This window comes from Passer montanus, unplaced genomic scaffold (genome assembly GCF_014805655.1).
Source record: "Passer montanus isolate IOZ18808 unplaced genomic scaffold, ASM1480565v1 scaffold10, whole genome shotgun sequence".
Lineage (NCBI taxonomy): Eukaryota > Metazoa > Chordata > Aves > Passeriformes > Passeridae > Passer > Passer montanus.
In genome coordinates, this window is record NW_024356505.1 from 35,862,469 (window position 1) to 35,878,073 (window position 15,605).

The following is a 15,605-nucleotide window of genomic DNA, read 5'->3' on the forward strand; positions in this document are numbered from 1 at the left end:
CAAGTTTCATAACATCATGGTATTTTGAGTAATTCAGAGGTTTATATTTCTGCCTTATCTAATTAGACATAGTATTTATAAACAGGAATTAATATTTCCCATACAAAGCCTGTTTGTTACAGTTTAATACATAACAAAAATGTTTCTTTATATTATACAGTAAAAACAAAATCTCAATGCTTCACATCTTCTGCAACTGTATTAATTTTCTGTTCTATGCAACTTCCTTTTATATATATTAAAACATTAAGAACACATCATTTGTTCACCTCATCACTTCCTCTCATCAACGCCAGTGGAATTTAATTATTAAAAATTAAATAACATGACCTATTATAAAGATATACACACATGCATACAAGAACACAATTTATAAAAATATATATGAAAAGACTGTCTTGCTTTTGGTTATCAAGATTTTACTAGGAAATACTCAACTGAGTTTTAGAAAAGACAGATTTCTTTACATAAGGCAATCTCTTATCTTGACTTAGCAAAGCTGAAATTGCATGGACAGTGTCTTACCATCCAGAGTGGACTGCAGTGGTCCTATTCTCCCCATCCTCCTGACTCTCCAGACGTGTCTGGCCGATGGCACATACAGCTGTGTGACCTCACAAATTAACAGGATTTCACAGTTAAACAGGACTAATTACACATTACAATTTACTGCTGCATACTAAATACAGAGCTGTCACATGCAGGAGTGTGTCTGAACACCTTAATTCACAGAATCACCTTCAAGACCATCAAGTCCAACCCAGCCCTAACACCTCAACTAAACCATGGCACTGAGTGCCACATCCAGTCTTTTTTTTTTTAAACACATTCAGGGATGGTGACTCCACTCCCTCCCCAGGCAGGCCATTCCAGGCCATTCCCCCTTTCTGTAAAAACCTTTTTCCTAATATCCAACCTATATTTCCCTTGACACAGCTTGAGACACATTCATTTCTGCTGATCCCTCCTTACACTTGTGTCTTTACAGGAGAGCTGCACATTTAACAACAGTACAATATAAATTCCCTGTATTTAAAAATACCACACAGTGTTACATTCAGTTCTGGTATTTAGGACACTGGAGAAGCTGACTTTGAATTTTGAGATATCAAATATTCTGTTTATTTTGTATTGAGCATGTGTCATGATTCAAAGGAATCTAGTCCACAGCAGGTATTAGGTTTTTCTTTTGTACACACATACACACTTTTTGAGATCAATGTCATTTTTTTCAAAAGCCCTTAAAAAAAAGTCATTTCTAGGTGAGGTAAGTACAGAAAATGCTGCTGAATTTTCTTTTATTTTAGAAGAGAATTTTCCTCACCATAGAGCAATTATATAATTTAGCATTTTTACTATGAGAAGATGCAACTAAATGCTACCACATTTCCCATTCTCCTCTGCTATAAATGCCAATGATTTACACTCTTGCACTGTAGGGCAAATTCCCCTTTACAGATTGGAAATGTGCTTTAACATACAAGTTTCCTAACAGATGCAAGACTCTTACATTAGAGAAAAACAACATTATTCCAGGTTTTAAAGCACACAATCTGTGCAACATCAACATCACCAATGCTGTCAGGAATCAAACACTTCACCACTTTGGCAATTTGAAAATTTGGCACCTGCAAGGCTTTGTGGAAAAGGGTATGACTCTTACCTTATCTGCTTTAATGTTTTCTTGTTCTGAGAGCCAGTGATTCGGTGGACAGAAATTTCTCCTTGTATCCCTAGACTTCAACATTTTCACTAAGTTTGTGATGACCTAGGTGTCAGAAACACATACATTCAGTATACATCTAGCACTGTGAATAAAATTACACCATTCACAAAGCAAAAGCTTTTTTTTAAAAAAATCAGTAATGTATACAATTGTCACTTATTTTTAACTCACAAAAACTTGCTGTTAGACTTAAATACCTTCAAATGAAATTAAGTAATTATGGTTCACTTGCAAGATATAAAAATACTTGGCTTATTAAAGTCTCATTCCAAAATCTAGGAACCAGGACTACATAGGATTTAGCAGTACTGCACACATGAAGTGTGGCATGCCAGTTCAAGGAAGCCCAAACAAATCATTATCAACATTAAACTACTTATTTAAAGAAAATAACACCAAGCATACACACAATGCATATCAGGTACGTATATAATGTTCTTTTATCTTCCTAGAAAAATTGAGAGGCTGAGAAAGAATGTTATCACGGTCACTAGGGTAATTTGCAATTTTAGTGTTTTTCCTGGCAGTTTCCTCCAATCCAGAAAAAAAAAAAAAGTAGAGAAGGCAAGCTAACAAATTCTCCACCTCAAGCAGCACTGCCATACTCAGCTGCATGCCTTCTGTCCAAAGCTGAATCAAGTTCACCCACCACTACATAAAACATAATTAAGTGGAATCAATACAATAGTAAATTACTAGGCTAAGAAGACATTATCACTGCTACAATGAACAGCCAACTGTTTGGCAACTTCAAAGTACAGCACTTGAAAAATGAGTAAGAAGAAAGCGTACACAGCTTTTCTGAAATAATCTTGCTAAAAGACAGTCATAATAGACAGGTGTCAAGAGTAACAAAGTTCAATGGGCCTTCAAAAGGATTCTGTGTCTAGGTGCTACACAAAAGAGCTTTTAACATCCAGTTTTTAAGGTAATGTCTTTATTCAAGACAGAACAAAGAAAGCTATTAAGTGAACTGTCTGATTACATGGGAATTTTCATCACCTTTCCCTTACAAAATTCAGTGCAGGTTACATGAATCACTGAAGCTCTCTGGTCCCATTACCACTGTAAGTGATGCAAATGTTTTTTAAAACTGAAAATAAAATCAGGAAAGACTATCCACATGAATACCAAGAAAATACAATATTTTACAAGCATCTCAAGAAACCTTAAAGGAAACAAATTAGGTGAAACTGCAGCTTCTCCTGCAGAATGCTTGGGTACTAGAACAGTAACTCAGCTGCCACCCCAACTCAGCATTCCTTTGTAAAAATTTTTTTAAGTATGTATTCCATGGAAAGGTAAGGTGTACTACAATAAAAAATATTAAAATAGGGATTTCTTTCCAATAAACTGTCCAGTGAAAGCAACATTTAAAATTCAGCAAAATTAAAAACTTGGTTTCACAGGATTAACTCAAGATAGTGAAATAATTCTTTTAAGAAAATCCATTTTGCATGTATGTATGTGTGTGTTTATATAATTTCATTGACTTCATATAGACACACACGTGTTTCACTAGACACCAGAGACATGGAAAAGACCCAAAAGAGGTGAGGAGTTAAAAGAAAAAAGAGAAATTAAAAGCACAGATAAGGAAGGAATGTGCTTTTTTCCACCAGCAGCTTGCAAAAGCTTCAGCAAATATATAAATCCTATATATTTGATAGATATATTTGACATAGTGCAAAAGAAAGAAAAAGCAGTTTCTACTTGAATTTATAATTAACTACTTCAGCTTTGTTTTAATGATTTGGAAGAAGGTCATGCTGCCTGCTTACTGGCAGGAAGCAATTTTGAAGCTGCTGTCAGGAAAGACTCAGTGCTATACACAGGATAGCACTTCTTGATGGCATTAACTTTAGCCATGTTCAATTTTTATCTGTAACAACAAAGATGCTTCTAAAGAAGTAAACAAGGGAAGCTTTGCTATTATCTTCTTTTTGGGGCAGAACTGGAGCCTTCCAGATACCCTCAAGATTTAGATTTTCAATTCAGCTGATGGAAGACAAGCCTGGCTCCTGAACTGGTAAGAGTACACCCAGTTTTGAGAGTTCCACTACAAGTTTAGTTTCAGACTGCCAAAGTGGGACAAAGTAACTCAGAACTTTACAGCACTCTGAATGACAGCAAAATATGACCAAATTCACCTGAAACCCACCAACTTACACAAAGATTGATTAAGATAACAAACTAAAGCAAACAAAAGGAAGGAGGCATGATACAAAGTGCATGCATAAAAATACCCCTGGTCTGACATCTTTCTCAGAAATAAACACATATTGGGGGTTTCATTAGTGACCTTTAAATCAAAAGTTTATTTGGCAATTTAAAGACAAGTAATTAAATTACATTGTGCAAACATATATTAGATCAATCTGTGCAAATTACAGATTCAGTAGTGCATTAGGACTGTATTCAATGCAATCAAAACATTATCAGTTACTCTCACTGCTATTAATGCTTATGCTCATAAGTGAAATGTGTTGTAAAATCAGGCAGAATAGGCTGGATAGAGGCTACCTTAGACTTGTAGAATGAATAAGCATTCCTTAATTAGCCCATCAGGTTAAGTGCAAGCCTTAATGGGCCTTTCCTAAAGTCTAGCATGACATCTTTCTCCAAACATGGCCAAGAAGAAAGTTCCATTAGCAATATTAATACAAGCTTAGTTGATCATTTTCATTCAATTAACTTCTTTCAATTAAATAGATAGCTTGACAAAAGCAGTGATAAAAGACCTGAAGGGACAGCTGATGACTTGAACTGAACATTAGCGAGCGAGAGGTCGCCAGTATTAAACAGACTGTAAATCTAGCATTCAATTTGGAAAATGCATTTCTTCTGCTCCCACTTCTTTAATGAGCAATTTTAGCTGACTAGATGTGTTTGCTGCAGAATTTTCATGACAAGTCAAGCACTCTTTTTTTTCAGCAACAGTTATATCAGAGGTTTTTTTCTGCTAACGTTTTCAGCTTCTCTTAACTCATGCCTTAGCTAGGATGCCACGGATAAAACCAGCAGAAAAACACTGGTAGATATCCAGAAGGAACATACATTAAATTCACATTTGCTAAGCCAGATTCACCTTCCCTTTTGTATTCCAGCAAACCCAAAATGAGGAATACCAACAGGTTTTATGAGAATACCAAAAAACCCAATACAGCATGGTACCAGTCTAGTGAAGTCTCTAACACAGAAGTACTTGAGTATTCATTAGATTTTGTTAAAATTTCACACCTATACAGAATTATGACAACATGCTTAAGCACCTCAGTTAATGGGAGTCCAAGTTAAACACCATATTTTACACAGTAACTGTTTTATAAACAAGACAAGCAAGAAAATTAAGAGTTGACAGCAGGAAAAAAAAAATTGTTACAGTTCTCAGAATTTAGTTACTTGAAATTTAGTGTTTATGGCAAACAGCAATCCTCCCAAATCCATATTCCTTGTTGCAACAACAAAAAAAATTAGAGGGGGAAAAAAAAACCCTAATTTCATATCTTCAACAGAAGCCTTAAAATTTTATTCAGCTATGTTCTGAAAATTGCCACCATTTACCTTGAATAACTGAATCCACCTTTTCTGTTCTGTCTGTATACACTGCTGCATTTCTGTGTTTTTTGTTACTCCAACACTCCGAAATGCTGCAATATATTCCTCACGAACCTCTGGCTTGGTTTCTGGGTAAGCCAACTTTATGATTCCTAGACACGCGTCTCGAAGGCAGCGGGAGAGTATCACAAGCTCTTCTAGTGTAAAAGGCATCATTGATGATTGTCTTTGACCTACAACTACATGAAACACAAGCTTAAGTTTCCTTAAATTACTTTTAAAAACCCTAATTATTTAATTCAACTTTAATAGTCACACACGTAACAGAGAAAAGAAACACCACCCAAAAAGAGAGTGAGTAAACATTTAGAAAGGCGATCAAATCCTGGGATTGTGTGTAGTCACAATTATTTTAATTACAATATCCCCTTATCCCATTGATCTCTTTTGTGACTCCTGCTATGTTAAATTTACACTTTAAACTACAGGTTCAGTCCAGAAGAAGTTCACTCTCTTCACTAACTCATTAAAAATTATCATGATTAAGAACTTCCATATCAGACCCTGTGTAAAGCTAAGGTTCCCAAGGTGCAGATCATTAATTTTTCTCTCTTTTTTCTAAGTGCAATCACCATAAAAGAGCTAGCTGACAGCTGAGTACTCAGGGGACCGTCAGTAAGCCAGGCCAGAAGATCCTTCCTCCCAGATGTCAGCAAATCATTGCCCAGGGAGCTCTCCAGCCTCACACAAAAACATTTTACAAAGCACCGCTATTTAGCATGTTTGAAACTCACCTTCTATTGGGTCACCAAAGAATTCATTATCATGAATAGAAATAAGTGAGTGACTAAACAAAGAACTGAAAAGGTAGAAGAGAGGGATAATTCGGCTGGAGTCCTCTAAAGACATGGGAGAGCCTCTTGAAATCACTTGAAGGAGTGGCACCATAGACCTGAAAACACAAAATGGAGTGTAAAAGAGAAGGTTAATTAAACACTCTATGACAGTACTACCTTCAGCATTCTAGTAAAACAATGTGGTAGTAGCTCCAACAGCAATATAACAATGGTGTTTTCAGTTAAATAATTATTTCCAATTCCTGGAAAAAAGTTACTCTTCACAAGTTCTTGTCACTGGTACCTCAATGTCTCCATGACAAATTAACATGCATTAACTAACACAGACTGCAGATACTTCGGAGACACAAAGCAAAGAGAATAATTCCCTGCATGTCAGCACTGAACATGTCTGTAGTGCCCCAGCTCCCAGGAAAGTGCTTCTGCCACCATCTATTTCTGTACTAGTCAGAGCACGTGAAATAAAACTCACACACTTGGGATGAGCCACCTGGAGCTTCAGTGTTTGTTACACTGATGCTTGTAAGCACTCCAAGAACTACCAAATATTAAACTCATTTTAAATAAGTATTTTTTAAAATTCTGTTTGATTTCCAAGATTTTGCTCAGTTTTATGAAATCACAGGAGGTAAGTAACCATATCTCTAACTGTCCCATTCCCTTTTCACTAGATATACTCTATTTTAACAAAGAATCAGATCCAGAAATGGTACAATACATACCCTGTAATCATCCGTGTAGTCATTGAAGATATCAAATACCAAAGATGCCTCAGGAATCTGGCATTAAAGGCTAAACTATAAAGAAGCCTGCAAGAAGAAGTTAAATTAATTGGATCTTCCAAAATACTCAAAATTCACAAAATACAATGTTTCTATAACAACTTTTCAGGCAAACATTTCTCAGAAATTAACAATTTAAATTTACTTTTTCCAAATGAAAGGTCTTATTGTGATGAAATATGTTGAAAGCCCCAAAAAATGACAACTGAGCAAATAAAACCTTATACCAAAAATAACAGCTTTCATTATCTCAGCAATAAACCATACAATACAAATAACAGCTTTCATTATTTCAGCAACAAACCCTACAATATAAACCTACATGTCCAGTCTTTCACTGAATTCAACATATATTAATAAAAATAACATAACACTGAAGTAATGATCTGGGACCTTTAAAATTCTAATATAGAAAGCTACACCAAACTAGTTAATAGATCACTTCTGTTGTTCTTCTGATAGTAGCAAACATAGCAATTTTTTTCCAAAGATAGATTAAAATACCTTCATTTATATCAGAACTATAGCAATTTCACTTATATACTCAGCTTGGCAGAGAGAAATAGAACATCAATGGAACAATGTCAGGACTGCTACATGTACACTAACCCATTTGCAGACTGAAAATTGTTTATTTTTTGAAAATTTCTCACTAATTTGTAAAAGTAAATGTGTAATTTCACAAGCGAGTTATACACAGGACTGACTTTAACCACATTACTTCAGACATGATTACACTATCAAAAACTTTTTATAGAAAAGAGAAATAAAAAGCTTCCTGAAACTAAAAAGTCATCCCCAGCATATTTTCCTCCCCTTGTAGGAAACAACAAATGAGACACAATCATTTGAAACAATGTCTTCTAGGAACCAAACTGGATTTCATTGACCAAACAGTCATTTTTTCAGGTATCAAAAAACAATATTCAGGTAATTTTTCCAGATGCTACTTTCCTAGGTCTCCTAATTCCTATTAGGAAGTAAGTAAAAAAAAATACTGAGATCAACACCTCTCAGTGGCCAATAGTTTTGCAACATCAAAATTCTCTTTGACCAGACATACAAGAGATGGGAGCCTGGGCAATGCAAGCAGGGAGGGGAAACTACCTGCTGCCAAAAAACAAAGTATTTATTGTGGACCGTGTGGAAATTAAATTTTGCCAGATGGCAAAAGGAAAAGAAGCTCACATTTCATTAAAGAAAAAAAAAAAGTAAAATATGACTAAAGGCTTAAAAACATTGGAGAATGGTTTAACTCCCACACAAGAACACCTACACACCCTCCCACAAACGCCCCTGGGTTCTGGCTGGCTGCTCCTCCTGCTGCCTTCCCACGAGCACAGCCCCAGTGCTGAGCCCACAGCTGGTCCCTTCCTGGGGCTCCCAGCTCACCTGCACCCCCAGAGCCAGCTGCACAGACAGGATCTGGGCTGGGATAAATCAGCACGAGGCAGGCAGAACTCCTCACTGAGCACAAAGGGTCATTTCACAGTACAGGGAGCTCTGGAAATAGACTGGGGCCATGAGGAAAAATGGGAAATGAAACAAGCAGCCTTGAGTTTGCAGTGGGCCTCTTTGAATTTTAAATGCATAGATCACTACATTTAAAAAGAGTTGGGAGCTTCACTTATTTCAAGGAAATTGCACATTGGGAACATTACCAAGTCCAAGTCAAATCTGAAGCAACTGCAGCTAATGCCAGTTTAAGATATGCTTTGCTGTTACATTAAATTCTACTTTAACTATGTGGGTTTTTCTTTAAAAAAAATCAACCTGAATTTGATACATGAGAATTCTATTCCCTTCTAAAGTCACATTATTTTGACATTTGGCAAAAATTATGCATTAACATGTAAGGACAGCCTTATCATACCTAGCTAATTTAGAATAAAGATTTTATTTTAATGCTTAAATATCGGAATGATAGCTCAGATGTCTTGGTTTCTGAAATGAGAGATTTCCTCAGTGACCTTCAGTTTTCAGCCTCATATTTAAAATGAAAAGTAATTTGGCACCTTGCCTTCAGGTCTCATGCAGCTTCCAAGTAAAAACTTGTTAATTTCACAATAATCCCTGGAAATTATGTAACAGTTTGAGCAGAAATGAACAAACATTATGGAAAATGAACCTATCATAATATAATTCATTTTTTCATTCTAGCAATGTTCAGCAGTAATGGAGGGGAAAAAAGGACAAACCTTAAGAGCTTATAATAATAACCTCTGCCTAAGTTTTAGCCATTTTTATTCCATATCCGTGATTCAGGCAGTCAATTGTAGCAACTGCTCTGTTTCATGGCTCAAATCCAGAAATGCTGAATTAATTCAACTTTCACATTTCCCTTTCCTGAAAGTCTGGTTAAGTACAAAAATGTACATTAGGTAGAAGATGACACCAACAGCCTGTTTTATTACTGTGAAATAACTGTAAATACAAAGCAAATGAATTCATCTGCTCTAAAGCTTCCATTCTGAAGTTTCTGTGCTGTGACCAGAAATCAAACACAGAACTGGAAACCGAACACAGAACGGTGAGTTGGGCCGTGTGTCAAAAGAAATCTGCATTGCTAGATTCACCTGAAATTTAATCCATTGCAAAAGTAAAGATGGCAGAAAAAACCCAGCTACCTTCCCACTCCAAGTACAGAAACTGGCTTTTGAAGTTGAAAATGACAACTGTAATAAAAAAAAAATACAAAAAAGAAACCCACCACAAAATGAAAGGATGACTTTGGAAAGTTGTAGCTACATAAAATCGGCTGTAATAAAGTTTCAAAATTTTTAGTTTCACACTGACAAAAAAAGCACAGTGAAAAGCAAAAAACAACAAAGAAAAAAAATGGAGACTCAAAATAGGTCAAAATCTACCTTATTTGATTTTTTTCCTTGGTAGATAAAAGATGTTCATCAGCTTAAGGCTGTAATAAAGTTTCAAAATTTTTGGCTTCACACTGACAAAAAAAAGCACAGTGAAAAGCAAAAAACAACAAAGAAAAAAAATGGAGACTCAAAATAGGTCAAAATCTACCTTATTTGATTTTTTTCCTTGGTAGATAAAAGATGTTCATCAGCTTAAAAACAGTCTTTCCAGGTAGAGCTACATTAAAATCACACAGTGCAAAAATTCCTGATAAACTGCAGAAGAATACACAGATGGCTTATATATCCTGAGGAAAGAGCCTTAGGAATCCACAAAGTTTAGAGATCAGCTAACATAAAGCCTGAGTGTCCATACAGTCTTGACCACATATTCCTTTAAAGAAAAAAACAAACAAACAAAACAAAACCACAAAAAGAACTACAAATAAAAAATTACAGACATTTTGATTTCTATGTAAACTTTTGTAAAATTTAACTCAGCGGTTTTATTTTCAATATTTCCACTATTTAAAAAAAAAAAAAAAAAGCAGCTAAAGTTTAAATTCCTCATATCTGGAGGTTTTGCATTTTCTTGAAAATCTCACTGAATGCCACCAACTTCTTTATTGTGAGATCATTATACATGTTTTATGTAACTTATTCATTATTAGATTTTTCTGTAAAGCCCAATATTAAGATTTAGCACAGTCATTTGGAAGAAAGAAACACTTCTCTGCTACCAGAAAGGATAAACTTTTTTCAAGTGCAAAAACACACACTGCCTCAACCTCAGGCTGTGATAGAGTTAAATTCACTTCAGTGATTCCTGTTAAGTATCAATTTTAATCACACCAAATTAAATTATCTGTTCCCAAAAGTAAGTACATAACGACCATTTATTTAGAACCTTGTTTCTCTCTCTAGGTATCTAATTGTCCACAAAGGCCACATGATTTATGTCTACTTGCCAGATTAGCATTTTGGGCACCTCTGGTTTAAAAAAAAGTGTCAAATTCCTCCTGTGCAATGGGACAGATTAAATGACCCATTAAGCTTAATTTAGCTGAGGCACCACTACAAGTTAATTAGTTAAAGGCAAGATTTTCATTCTAGGTCATAAATTGGGCTCAGTTTCCCACTGAGACCATTTAAGTTAATGAAGAGAATAGAGCAGAATGAGAGGAGCTCATACAGCCTGAGACAGGTCACTGCTGCTGGGGCAGCAGATTCTGTCACTGCAGAACTGTGAGGTGGCACAGGTGTGAGCCAGCAGCACAGCCACTGGTAAATGAACTGTCCTGATCTTTAGGCTGCTTTGTGCTTCTACCTCTGTTTGTACTGGACCACGAACATAAAGCAAAGCTTAAAAAAAGAAGAAAACTGTATATGCAACAATTTTGGGTTTAAGAAAAACACAGCAGTGTCAGAACGCTGCCTAAAGATGACCCCAACAGTCCCACGTAAAGCCTGGGTATCTCAGCACACACATGCAGACAGGCTGCTCACACCACACCAGAGTGACATTTGCCAAACAATGCTGACCACAGGCCAAGATGAGCAGTTGCAGTGATTAAGCAGCAGTGAGGAACGGGGGCTGTGCAGCTGTTAACCCCAAGTGAGCAAACTCGGGGGCACTGGTCAGACACTGACAGCGACTGACATCCCAGCACCAGCTCAGCTGCCACCACGTAACACCCAGCTGAAATAAAGATCAAGTCTAAGGTATTAAATTACACCCCAAAATATCTTACAGAAACAGAACTTATGTGAATATCACTTTGATGAAATAGTCTTGCAAGTGTCTCTATAAGAGCTACAGTCCAAGGCACAAGTTCACTTTTTTTTTTTAGTAACTGTTTTTACTAATATTTATCAACTTCACAGTGAAAAGATAAAAGCCCCATGCTTTTGAAAACAAGCAGAAATCCCAAAGGCTCCTTTACAATCAGGATTTTATTTTACATCTCCAATCTGGCTTACTGAACACAGGCTACAGGTTTTTCTGTATTTTGTATTTTTACAGGTTTTTCTTGTATTGTGACCTTCTTCTTTAATTTGGCTTGATTGCATATTTCCAGAATTATTTTGGAGTTCGTCAGAATTCCTAATAATTAACCCAAAGCAATGTGTTTTTTCAGTTATCCACCTCTGGATCCCACCACCCTGTCTACAGCATCAGAAAATAACTTTACAGCTTGCTCCTTTCAAAACTACATTATACTTGTGGACATCTTGTTTTGGTCTTGGTCTCTGTTACAAAACCAAGGAAAATACTGAGCTAATTCAGCAAGATCAATATTCCTAACATCACACAATATCACCATCATCAGTCAAATTATAAAAGTACTGAGAAGAAGCAAGGAAAAAAAAAGCATTCAGCTTTAACAGAGTGACACAAGTCTATATTCTGAAATTCTCATCTTTGTCCAAGAAGGGAAAAAACCTCACAACTCTAAAACAGTAGTGAGATATTTTTCATTTGCTCCCTTCTAAGACCTGTGTTGATCTTATTTCAATTTTCTTGTTATTGAAAAATTATTTTCAATTACTACTGTATTTATCATCCCATTTTTCAGATTTGAAGCTTCTGTTTTTATCACTAAGTCACAGCTGTATAGGCTATGAAATAAACTAGGTCATTTTAACAACTCTATTTTAAACCATTTGATCCAGTATGATTTCAAACACTAAATAAAAGAGCACTATTAAACTCTTAGAATATATTATTTTTAATATATTCTTGAGACAAATTATTTTTGCTTAATTATTTCTACATTGTTTTATTAAGTAGATATACTTCACTCTGGATATTAAGTAATTTAGAAGTTTCAAAGCAAGTGTAGCATCTTTCAAAGACAATAATTAAACTTAATAAAATTATTTGGGAATTTTAAAAAATCACTTTTTTCACAAAAAACATGAAACTTAATGACAAAATGTCTTTTTATTATCTTTTTAAATTCCACAAATAAGCATCATCTCTCCTTCAAAAAACACTCCAAAATTATGCTTAGAATAGCTGCTTGGTAACTTAGGTCACATCTGAAACACACTGAGAACAGGACAAAAGACTGACAGCTGCTGAAATTATGATCCCTGGCAAACTCAGCACTTACAGCTGACTTCTACATCAGAACTAACAATTAAATGTTTAATTTACCAAATATCTGTGTATATTAAGTTCATTTTGACCACAAAAGTAATTGCACTGGTATCATTGACAGAAATCTTAGTATCTACTACTCATTTCTAAAATTCAGCTATTCAAAAGTCACAATTTGTAAATTATTTTCTACTAGAAGATGCTGAGTAGAACTTTCATAACTCCTGAATTTATCCAAAGTGTAAATAGCTTGTTATCACAAATAATTGCAAGGAGCCAGCAGAGCTCCTCAGAGGAAATAGATGCCATACTCACACAATTAAAGTTCGGTGACTTCTTTATTCATTAAACACCCTTTTCCACACAGTTCTCCAGCAAGCCTCCAGTCAAAGCACTGATGCATTTAAGCTCAGTAATTACTATCCAAGGCAATGTACTACTTGCAACAATAAAGCAGGCACACTAATTCAGCTGCTGCTATGATCTTCAGGTCTCACATCCTGCTCTAATGCAATTAGTCTACAAAGAACTAATTACCCTAATCGAGCAATCACAGTTTCACTGACATCTTACTTCCTCTAGCAGCTATAAACACCATTGGGCTAAGATAGCACCTAATTAGTTTTCTGTATCACTGTTTACAATGCAGTTTGAATTATGTTTACAACATTCCCTGAATACTTACTTTACTACCAGCAACTACACAGGTACTCAAAACTACTTGCACAAGAACAGTGTTAATACTTATAGGCCTCAGTCTGACAATAAAAAGGTCAAAAATCTTCTCCCATTGTTCTGACATTTGTGGTTTGCAATCTTTCTAAAATAATACTGCACAAATGAACATGTCCTTTATTTTCATCTCAGGTGCCAAACCCTCCCTAAACAACAGCAATTTTCAATAGTTAGCAATTATTTTAATTTGTAGCCAAAGATTTTGACATATGCTAAAGAAGGGTGTGAATGAGTTGGTTTCAGGGGTCAGGTAGCCAAAGAGACTGGGGAATTCAGAGTACTGAATGTTTTAAAAACAAGGTAGTCCAATTTCTACTAGAATGACACAACACTGCCTCTGAGCAAGGGAAGAGATAAAATGCTTACAAGAATCTTGAGAGGGCAGCAAAAAAAGTAAGAAACAAAGAATCCACTCTTTGGTTTGCCTGGAATTACTGTTTAAATTCTGAAATTCTAATTTATTTTGGCTAGTTATAAAAGAAAACAGAAAAAACTCCACAAGAAATTTAAAACAAATCTAAGAAAACTAATTTTAGATGCACTACATCTCAAGATGACTATTATTTCTACTTGCCTGACTTTTGGCACCATCATTCGGTGTTGTACCATCAGTGTGTGGCAAATTGATGCCATCAGGGTAAAGACCTCTTCACTGGCTGAATCTCTCCAAACCATATTCAGTAAAGTGTTTGTCTGCTGCTTTGTGTCCAATTTCTTGAGGCACTCCTCAGTTATGTACTGGACTGATATTCTCCCATCACCCTACAAACACATCAAAGGAAAGTTTACTTTTAATTCTTTTTGATGATACTTCCTTTGTTATAAAAAAATACTTATAAATTTAACTAGAAGGAAGTTTTCTTGTACAATAAATAAAATAGAAGAACATATGTAAATCAGAGTTTTAAAAATATCATGTTCAAAAGCCAACTTAAAGCCCCAGGCAGGTAAGTGTTAAGTTTTGGTGTCCATCTTTCACTGAGGCCAGTAGAAATACTGCCTTTACTATAAGCATACTCTGCAACTCTTGCATACAATTAGGCAAAATCTCTAACTGGCATGAAACATGTGAATAATTATCTCTTCCCCACTGACATCAGACAGCATTGGACGTGAAACCCAGAAATGGATGTTGACTCTAAATTCCTTTCCAAGGAGTATTTTCACATTCCCAATTCTTGGGTTAACAAATGACAACAAAGTTCAGGGTGTTCAGTGCATGTCTGGGTACTACCAGCAGCGTGTGAGGAGGAATGCTTTCTCTTGGCATGCAACTGAGTCCACCTTAACCTCTGCCTAAATTCCTACCTTTATCTTGCCCCCAGCTGAGCAAAGCTGTCAGGCTCATTGAAAGACACAAGTTAACCAGTTATAAATTCTTAAGAAAGAGGGGTTCCCCACCTGCCCACCCATTCACCTTTTTTTTTTTTTTTTAAGACAGGCATGCATGAAAATACAGAATATGTACAAAAAATCACAGGAGAAACACATGAAAAAACATATTGCAATAAAGAGTATTATTTGTATAAAGCCTCATCGGAGCAGATTTTTTTTTCTAATTTATGAATTAGTGTAGCTGTGAACAGAAATTACTGCTTTGTTTTTACCTAATCACTGATCTCTAGGCCACAAGTAGAATCTGACAATATTTACATTGCACACAGTGTGTGTGCCTGGCAAAGAAAGTATTTTATTCACACTACACTGGTAAAGATTTTGGTGTGACAGTAACACACAGCATCTAAAAATACTCAAGCAAAAAAATGCTGCAAGTACTCCCTGGCAGCATGGCTCTTCCTAAGTCTTTTTTAATGGACTTTAAATATGGTGAAATTTCCCACTTTCTAGAAGGAAAGCTTGCACACCAAGTCCTTTGAATGGCTGTGTCTTCTGAAAGATTACATGAAGACCAGTAAGCAACTCCTGAATTTACATCTGTCCAACTTTGGCTAGTCAAAGCCTTGATATGAGTAGTAGGAGGCAAAG

At 35.6% G+C, this 15,605-nt stretch overlaps 1 protein-coding gene across 1 annotated transcript in view; it reads right to left on the minus strand.

Annotated features, from left to right (window-relative positions):
• The window catches only part of UBE3C (ubiquitin protein ligase E3C), a 72,429-nt gene that overhangs the window by 35,821 nt on the left and 21,003 nt on the right, over positions 1-15,605 (minus strand). Inside the window, exons 10-15 of the mRNA XM_039704823.1 lie at positions 14,194-14,381; positions 6,864-6,950; positions 6,079-6,236; positions 5,291-5,523; positions 1,664-1,768; positions 526-613 (exon numbers count right to left, since the gene is read on the minus strand). Of these exons, the coding sequence (XP_039560757.1) occupies positions 526-613; positions 1,664-1,768; positions 5,291-5,523; positions 6,079-6,236; positions 6,864-6,950; positions 14,194-14,381 (859 nt within the window). The remainder of the gene's footprint in view (positions 1-525; positions 614-1,663; positions 1,769-5,290; positions 5,524-6,078; positions 6,237-6,863; positions 6,951-14,193; positions 14,382-15,605) is intronic.